The 9,232-nt window shown below is 38.0% G+C and overlaps 1 protein-coding gene across 1 annotated transcript in view; it reads right to left on the minus strand.

Annotated features, from left to right (window-relative positions):
• Window positions 1–1,050: 1,050 nt before the first annotated feature.
• The window catches only part of LOC107758566 (A disintegrin and metalloproteinase with thrombospondin motifs 2-like), a gene marked incomplete at its 5' end in the record, with an annotated part of 38,520 nt that continues 30,338 nt past the window's right edge, over window positions 1,051–9,232 (minus strand). Inside the window, 4 exons of the mRNA XM_016576333.1 lie at window positions 1,051–2,980; window positions 7,172–7,261; window positions 8,348–8,477; window positions 8,592–8,799. Coding sequence (XP_016431819.1) covers window positions 1,926–2,980; window positions 7,172–7,261; window positions 8,348–8,477; window positions 8,592–8,799 — 1,483 coding nt within the window. The remainder of the gene's footprint in view (window positions 2,981–7,171; window positions 7,262–8,347; window positions 8,478–8,591; window positions 8,800–9,232) is intronic.

Below are 9,232 nucleotides of genomic sequence, written 5' to 3' on the forward strand. Positions count from 1 at the left end.
TTCTGTTCTGATTGGCCCAGTTCTTGATGAGAAAGATGTAAAATAATGAGATGAGTATGGGCACTTTTTTAAGTCTTTTTTTTTTTTATATTTTTTTAAGTTTGTATAATTTATTTAATTAAACAGCTGTAAAAGTTTGTCCTAAGAGCACAATTATTCAACATGCAAGTTGCATATTCAAGTATTTTAAAGCAAACTATGGAGAGAACAATAATACATTGGTACATATAGTTTTAGCATTTAAATATATAAACTTAATCTGAAATAATCAAAATCTAAAAAGGTCTGTAAAAGCACAAGAAAATGTATAAGAGGAATGTAAAACTGAAACTCTTTTTTGCAATATATAAAATTTATTTCTGTTTTTGACATTTTCTTCTGCTTTTTATATAATGAAGGAGTCTTTGACGTCTTTGGGTAGGGGTGTAGAGTATTCTTATAACAAGTCATTATCTCACAAATAAAAACATATATCATCTTGACCTGGTCTGATAAAGTTTCAGCACAAGCTTGCATACTGGTGAAGGAAATATAATTCACAAGCATAAAATTAACATCTGTATGTATGTAACACGGCGCATCCCTGAGTTCTTGTCAAATGACTCATCGATGAAGACAACCTTGTAATTTTTTTTCTTATCACAGATACATGTAAGTCAGAACAGATGAGGCTGTGATATACTGTAGGTAAGAATATAAATGTCTTAACTGCATGTCATGTCTGGTTATGTTCTAATTTAACTCTGATTCACTTCTCTGGGCTCATATTTCACATCACTACCACAGGTTCCATATTTTTGACTCTGTAAAATTATCAGTCATTTTTATGATAAAATGTGCAGCTGAAACACACCCTAGCCCAGGGGTCTCCAAACTCGGTCCTGGAGGGCCGGTGTCCTGCAGAGTTTAGCTCCTACTTGCCTCAACACACCTGCCTGGAAGTTTCAAGTATACCTAGTAAGACGTTGATTAGCTGGTTCAGGTGTGTTTAATTAGAGTTGGAGATAAACTCTGCAGGACACCGGCCCTCCAGGACTTAGTTTGGTGACCACTGCCCTAGCCAACATGTACATTTCAGACTGGTGCCAACTGAAAAAAAAAATCTATGCTAATTTACCCATAATACAGTATGTGCCTATCGTCTGTATCGGTCATTGAGCATATTTGGGCAAAAACATGTTGAGAAGCACAGATTTGTGCAAATGATAATAACTCTCTTTCTATGATTTTTAGATCACCCAAACATGAAATGAAAATGGATGAAAGGGGATGGGGACAAGAAGCAGTCAAGCTTTCAAAATAGACAAAACAGAACCATAAAAGTACCATAAAAATCGTAATGAACCATATTTGAATATCCTGGAATGTGAGTGATTTTAAAGATTCATGATTTATTCATGATGCTGTCTGAAAAATGACTTGTTTCTCGCAAAAAACCACATGGCTTCAGAAGACTTCGAAGATAACTTGTATGATGTTTCATTGTCATTTTCGGAGCTTCACAGCTCCTCACTACCATTCACCTATTTAATATGGAAAATGGTGTAAAAAAATGGCTAAATCTCGGTGTTTGTTTTCCATGGCAGGAAGAAAGTCATACAGGTTTGGAAAGACATGAGGTTGAATAAATGATGACAGAATTAAATTTTTTGGATGAACTATGAACTAAAATGATAAATCACTTTGAATTAGAAGATCCTTCAGTGAAACCTCCTAAAGGGACGTTGTTGAGGTTCATAGTAACTGTGCAAACACTTGCTAGTGGTTTTGTTCCACAAAGATCAGTTTGCCATGTTATTAAAAGAGGGAAAAAGCATCAGTTCACTGCAATATTTTGGCCATTTTCCAGGTCTTGACCCAAGTACCAAGATGAAATTAAAGTTGCATTTGGCAGCTGTATCTCTATAAGAGAAACTGGACAGGGTTCAAATCCCCTGTGCTCTTTTCATCCGCCTCAAAAAGTTTCGCTTCTCCTCAAGCAGTTCTTGTATGCGCTTATTCCGTGTTTTCTCGCGCAGAAACACTCGTCCTCTCCTGGGGATGATGTTATTCACAGGAAACTTGTTGTCCAATGGGATTATTTGATATGGTATATCAATAGCATTACTCTCGCTCGCTTCTTCCACTTTATTCGGCCGTCTGCTCGTCTTCTCTGTGTTGGATGCTGTTGTACTGGACAGTGGTGTACTGGAAGTTGTAGATATAGAGGTTGGTACCAGGGGTGCAGTTTCTTTAGTGGTTGTTAACACCTCTGCTGTCACTGGGTTGCTGATGTCCACATTGCCAGAGGTTGTCAATTCGCTTTCATTCACACCATTCACTGTTGTTGACGGCAATACCGCACTGCTGTCCACATCTGGTGCACCACTACTCGCATCAAACTCTTTAAACTGGACGGTGGTGCTGGGATTGAGAGTAACATCATTCAGATCACTGAAAATGACGGGGAAAACAGTGCTGACAGGTAATTTGGTGCTGTTTGCCATGTCTTTTCCAGGTGCAGATGAGATCCTTGTTGCTGCAGAAACAGTGCTAACAGGTAATTCGGTCACGTCATTTGCAGGAGCAGATATGATCCTAGATGGTGTAGTAATGGCAAAGGATGTGCTCTGTTCTGGAGTAGCGTGCTTATAGATAGGAGTTGTAGTATATAGATAAAAGGGTGCTGTTGTATATCTGTGAGTATCAGTTGATGTTGCCAAGGCTGTATATAACCAAGGTGTGCTCACAGATGTGGCACTTTTCCCTTCTGTAGACGGCAAAAAGGCTGCCGTGGAGGTCCACGTGGTGCGTGTAGGACTTTGGGTTGTGGTGGATCGTCCTTTGGTGGTGATTTTCGATTTGGATGGTGGCAAAGTGGTCTTTGTGGAATTGCCAACCTTGCAGGACTTGCAGCACATGCGCTGGAAGCCCGGCATGGAGCAATACTGCTGCAGCACCTCCATGCGACAGAATGCAGAACGGTCACCGTGACAACGTTCTGCAAAACAAGAGAGGGGCATGATAAGACTTACAGTATGTATGTATATTGAAATCCAACTGAAGGCAAATATATGATTTAACATCACCGTAACAAGCTAAATACATTTGTTTACATGATCAAAACTAAATTTAAAGTTCAGATCAAGTAGAAACAATTCTCACAGTAACGATCAAGTCACCATTTTTTATAATCTATGATGAATATGTATAAAGAGGAGCTTAATAAGGATATCTGTAGCTAACTAGATATGTGTCTTCTAAGCTTCTCATGCTTTAACAAGTTTGATTGAGTAAGAAATAAGCAGAAATGGAAAGAAAACATTAAAGAGAAGCATTAGATGAAGCAAAGGAAGAAACAGAGCTATGAACTGACCATTAAGCAAGCCTGCAAAGACAGGCATATAGATGCATACTACAGGACTAAACATGTTAGGTTAACATGTGAGGTTAACATGCAGTTTTCTTTTGTCTTCCTTTTGAATGTGGTTATTTGTCCTTCTGAATATGGATTGTATTTATTTATATAATCGTTAGCTAAAACATTTTGCAAGATTCTCCAAAAATTGGTGATCGTCAAAAGGATTTTCAATGGCTGACAGCTGAGAGCAGGGTATTTGGTAAAATTTGGTCAAATTTAAAACATAAATTGTTCGTTGCACTACAAAAACCCATTATTCTGTGAATACATGACAAACATCAGTGTTTTTTTCTTTACCCTGATTCACTACAGTAAGGCTTATACTTGTAGCACAACGGACATAAGAATAAAACATCTCTGCAAAATAACCTGCAATTCTACCACAGATGGTGAAAGAGAGGCCGATGTTCTGTAGTGCACCTTTAAAGTAACTGGAAAAAAATCCCACTTGTCACAGAAAAACAGACAGAAAGCAGAATGACAACACAAGCAAAAAAAAGCCATAATATATATATTTTTCCATTTTTATGACACATTTTTATTCCTACTTTTGCAGTTGACCATGACAGAAACTGAAACAATGAAATGCACTCCCACCCCCATTTAAACATACAGATAGAGTTGTCTTCTTCAGAAAAATAAATCAACTGTTTTGAAAGGTACAAGTTCACAGTAACTTTGGTTAAACACTTCATTACTTTGAGAACAATTAATCCATTGGTAATTCAGATGAACAGTAAATAAATAAATAGGTCATTGGTTAAATAAAATACACGATTACTATGATGATGTAAAAACTGGCATGGCACATACGAGTGTCATATATTAAACATTTACAAAACATTAATAAAGTTTCCCTGATAAATCAAAGTGCATATAGACGCAGTGCACGTAAATCCATCTGAATGATCCCCAGACATTTTCCCCCACAACAGCCAGCCAAGACGCAGTTGGGCCAGTGAAGTAACATGACAGTTACTCATAGTATATAATATTAGCATTTTTTTCTTATAAGTAAGGAGATAACAGTCATAAATGTTATTAAATACAGTAAACACCAATGTTTATTCTGATAGCTCGCTACATAGTCACAACAGAAATGTGTTTCACGATACAATGACACGTCTGAAGTGATAAAGAGATGCTGAGTGTAGGTTTCCACTAAAACGCTTTTAGCCACTGTTTTCAGATGTGTGTGATGATTGGTTGATCGGTTGTTTCTAATTCAGGCTTTGTTTGAAGCTACCTCTGGTTTCTGTGCGCTAAGCCATCACTTTCACAGATAAATGCCGATACATTCAAACGTAGTGTAAGGCATTGTTCTTACGCTCTTCTTTGGCCGACCCGCCAACCACCCCCACTCCCCACTCCCCCCTTGGATGTGGATGAAAGTTCATGAGGTATATTTATGTGTCGTCTTTTGTATGGCCACTGGTAACCGTAGTTAAAAACGCATGCTGGCAGACGTTCACGCACGCACACGTGTGTCAGAAACGCTCGCACACACAAAGGCATGACGAAAATGCACATCACTCATCACCATGTGGAGATATTTAATGTGCATGAATCCGATAAAATGAAACCACAACTCTCAGAAAAAAAAATGATAGGCAACTGGCTGAGTGAGTCCTGCATAATATAGGTCTTCCCCTTCCCCCAAAACACTTAACTTCTGTTATTAAATAGCAATAGTTTTGTATTTATGTAAAATCAATAAAAAAATACACGTAACAGTCAAGAATTAAAGCGATCAATAGCAGTCAAAATGTTAGGCTAATAAGCTACAGCTTATTCATGGTAAAACAAATTATTAATATTTCATATTATTGGTACCCATATAGATTTATAGTCATATATAAATACAAATATATTTATATGTTTGTTTAAAGTCTGCAAGCACAAATAAGCTGCATTTATTGAATTTGTTAACAGTCAAAGAGAGGATGGAGGATGAGGTGGTTATGGCATTCGAACGTGTGTAGTAAAGCGACCCTGTTTAGCAAGTTCCACCTCATGTTCACCATCGGCCACCAACACGTACGATGGCATTAAATACAGTAAACACCAATGTTTATTCTGATAGCTCGCTACATAGTCACAACAGAAATGTGTTTCACGATACAATGACACGTCTGAAGTGATAAAGAGATGCTGAGTGTAGGTTTCCACTAAAACGCTTTTAGCCACTGTTTTCAGATGTGTGTGATGATTGGTTGATCGGTTGTTTCTAATTCAGGCTTTGTTTGAAGCTACCTCTGGTTTCTGTGCGCTAAGCCATCACTTTCACAGATAAATGCCGATACATTCAAACGTAGTGTAAGGCATTGTTCTTACGCTCTTCTTTGGCCGACCCGCCAACCACCCCCACTCCCCACTCCCCCCTTGGATGTGGATGAAAGTTAATGAGGTATATTTATGTGTCGTCTTTTGCATGGCCACTGGTAACCGTAGTTAAAAACGCATGCTGGCAGACGTTCACGCACGCACACGTGTGTCAGAAACGCTCGCACACACAAAGGCATGACGAAAATGCACATCACTCATCACCATGTGGAGATATTTAATGTGCATGAATCCGATAAAATGAAACCACAACTCTCAGAAAAAAAAATGATAGGCAACTGGCTGAGTGAGTCCTGCATAATATAGGTCTTCCCCTTCCCCCAAAACACTTAACTTCTGTTATTAAATAGCAATAGTTTTGTATTTATGTAAAATCAATAAAAAAATACACGTAACAGTCAAGAATTAAAGCGATCAATAGCAGTCAAAATGTTAGGCTAATAAGCTACAGCTTATTCATGGTAAAACAAATTATTAATATTTCATATTATTGGTACCCATATAGATTTATAGTCATATATAAATACAAATATATTTATATGTTTGTTTAAAGTCTGCAAGCACAAATAAGCTGCATTTATTGAATTTGTTAACAGTCAAAGAGAGGATGGAGGATGAGGTGGTTATGGCATTCGAACGTGTGTAGTAAAGCGACCCTGTTTAGCAAGTTCCACCTCATGTTCACCATCGGCCACCAACACGTACGATGGCAGTTCAACAGTACGTCCCATGGTAACATCTTAACTTGTTAGTTTGAGTGTTTGTTTTTGTCCCATCGGTTTTCAAGAATGAACTAGGATGTGGAATGAGCACTTAGCAAAGATTTCCTCATTGTGACCAGTTCACATTCACAATAAAGCTTAAGTTTTTTTGTCATTTTTTTTTTCTTTTTTAATGTTTTAGCCACTTTTCATGTTTATTTTTCCCCCTTCACACCTGCAGCTCAGGCGGCGCCTCTGTAAAACGGCGTCCACCTTGAGAGCGTGAGCCATATGGAAACAGCTTACAGAGGGCAGTGATTCAAACAAACGCGTCGCCTCTGCAGAAACCTCAGTGCAATCATTAGCTCCGCAAGCTGCCCGTCCAATCACAAAGCCCCTCCTTTAACAAACATCCCCAAAATTTTTTACATGTTTTGTTTTGTCAACAATTTCTTACTGGCCAGCGTTCACAACACAGAGCTCCACAAAGGAGAGAGAGAGATAGAGCGAGAGACAGAGAGAGAGAGAAACAGAGAAACCTCCCCCTATCGGAAACGCCCTATAAAAGAGTACCACCACCCAGGAAAAAGAAGCGTGCAAGCCTCAGAAGAGGGAGTCAGTCAGGGGAATTTGCCTTGTAAAGCCAGGCAGATAGACAGAGGGAAGGTCCAGCTGAGAGAGGTGAGACAGCGCAGCGCCACAACGTGGCTGGAGAGAGACGCTTTACTTGACATCCTCTGCACAGGGTATTTGGGGTCGTGACGCGACAACCACTGTATCAGGAAGTTGCCGTGCTTGTTGAAGTCAGAAGTGCTCCCTATTGTATGTGGGAGAGGGATTGGGAAAAAGAAAGCCCGGGAGACAAAGAGAATGCGAGAGAGAGAAAGAAAGAAAAATCCCATCAACTATATTAGTGTATTCATTCATGTTATGAATTAGTCTGTTATTTCTGCAAAAACTAGTACAGATAATACAACTTTCATTAATAACATTAATAAGCATGCTTGACAGATCATTAGTAGGTGTACATTCAAATAATCCCAATTGTCTATACTTGGCTTCATATATTTTTGTCTTCATCAACATGAAATGAAAATCGATAATCAATATCTACGACTTCTGACTTGCACTTGGAAGATGACATATAAAACTGGCATTGCATATTATCATTTATCCTCCAAATTATTGATGCAATTTTTACAGGATTTATTAATCTAGTTAATGTTAGAAATATATATAAACTATAGTTCATTGTTATGTTCATTGTTGGGGTCAGTGAGTGTTTTTTTACCTTTTTTTAAAAGAATTTAAACCTTCATTCAGCAAAGATGCATTAAATTATAATGCCACAAAAGATTTCAAAGAATACTGAAAAAATATTAAGCAGTACAACTGTTTTCAACAATGCTCATCAAACAAGAACTGTTTCTTGAGCACCAAATCAGTATATTAGAATGATTTCTGACGTATCATGTGACACTGAAGACTGAATCTTACGAAAAATTAATAAATGTTTTAAAATATTGTTCATTGGTATTTCATGTTAGATAATGTACACATCCTTATTGTAAAGTGTAACCAGTTAGATACATCCTCATCTCGGAGAGATGCATTATGTGAGCATTACTTTTAATCCTTTCCCACCAACCATCTGACTCCATTTTGGTATGTTACACCCACTTTTAATGATTCAACCAATAGTCAATGGCTCTCAAGTCCTGCCCTATATTTTTTCTAGTTTAATATCTTGCTACACTCAGAAATTTGTCAATTTAAAATAGGCTGTGAACAGCACTTCATGTTGGCTTTAATTTTGAATGTACTGATCTGTTAGATGTTTCGGGTTGTTATTTCAGACTTAATGAAAGTTACTGAAAATGTGAGCACATAATCAAATACGCACTTGGGCAGGGATCCATTCTGCAGGGTCTTAATGCAGCTGGTTTGGAGTCCAGACACAGTCCAATGGTGTTGTCACGGGTGTGACAAAGCACCTGCCTCTCCTGCGTACCATTACCACACGTCACTGAGCACTACAACAGCACACACACAAACAAACATTAATTATTTTTATGCTAAAAGTTTATCAAACTAATCCCATGTGCAGACCTATACGGATAGAAACATAGCATGTCAGATGTCTGTACCTGTGACCAGGGGCCCAGCCTCCACTCAGCAGGGCACAGGTTGCGATTGCAGTCTCTGCGGGACTCTGGGCGCTCGTCACTGCAGTAACGGCTGCGGATGGATTTGATCTTGCCGTCGGCTAGAGGCTGGACGCAGCGTACAGAGCGTGTCTGAGTGCCAGTCTTCCCACAAGACTTACTGCATTCACCCCACTCTCCAGCCGCCCAGCTAAACACATAGAAACAGACAATCAGTCAAAGTTTATCAAGAAAAACAGGTGCCAAAGTGTCATGTGTGATACAAGAAACAACAGTGTCACAGTGACATCTACTGGAAATAAACTAGATAAACTACAGTATAGTTGTAGAAAACCAGACCACAAAATGTAGTGCTAGGGAATGCTAGTTTTAAAAGTAATGCTACTTTTTTTTTACCTTATTCATAATAAGATATAAATTATAAACGTTTTTTTATGTATTAATGTATATTAAATGTATTAACTACACATTTTTATAAAATTATAAAATACATTATTACACAACACTGAAAATTTTTAGCTATTTTAAATAACAGGAAACATGTATTACATAATCAAATGTAATTTTTTTAACAAATGAAGATTTCTGTGTTGATTTGCATGCACTGGCTCTATATATATATA

Source organism: Sinocyclocheilus rhinocerous, unplaced genomic scaffold (genome assembly GCF_001515625.1).
Source record: "Sinocyclocheilus rhinocerous isolate Xijiao unplaced genomic scaffold, SAMN03320098_v1.1 scaffold354, whole genome shotgun sequence".
NCBI classification, from domain to species: Eukaryota; Metazoa; Chordata; class Actinopteri; order Cypriniformes; family Cyprinidae; genus Sinocyclocheilus; species Sinocyclocheilus rhinocerous.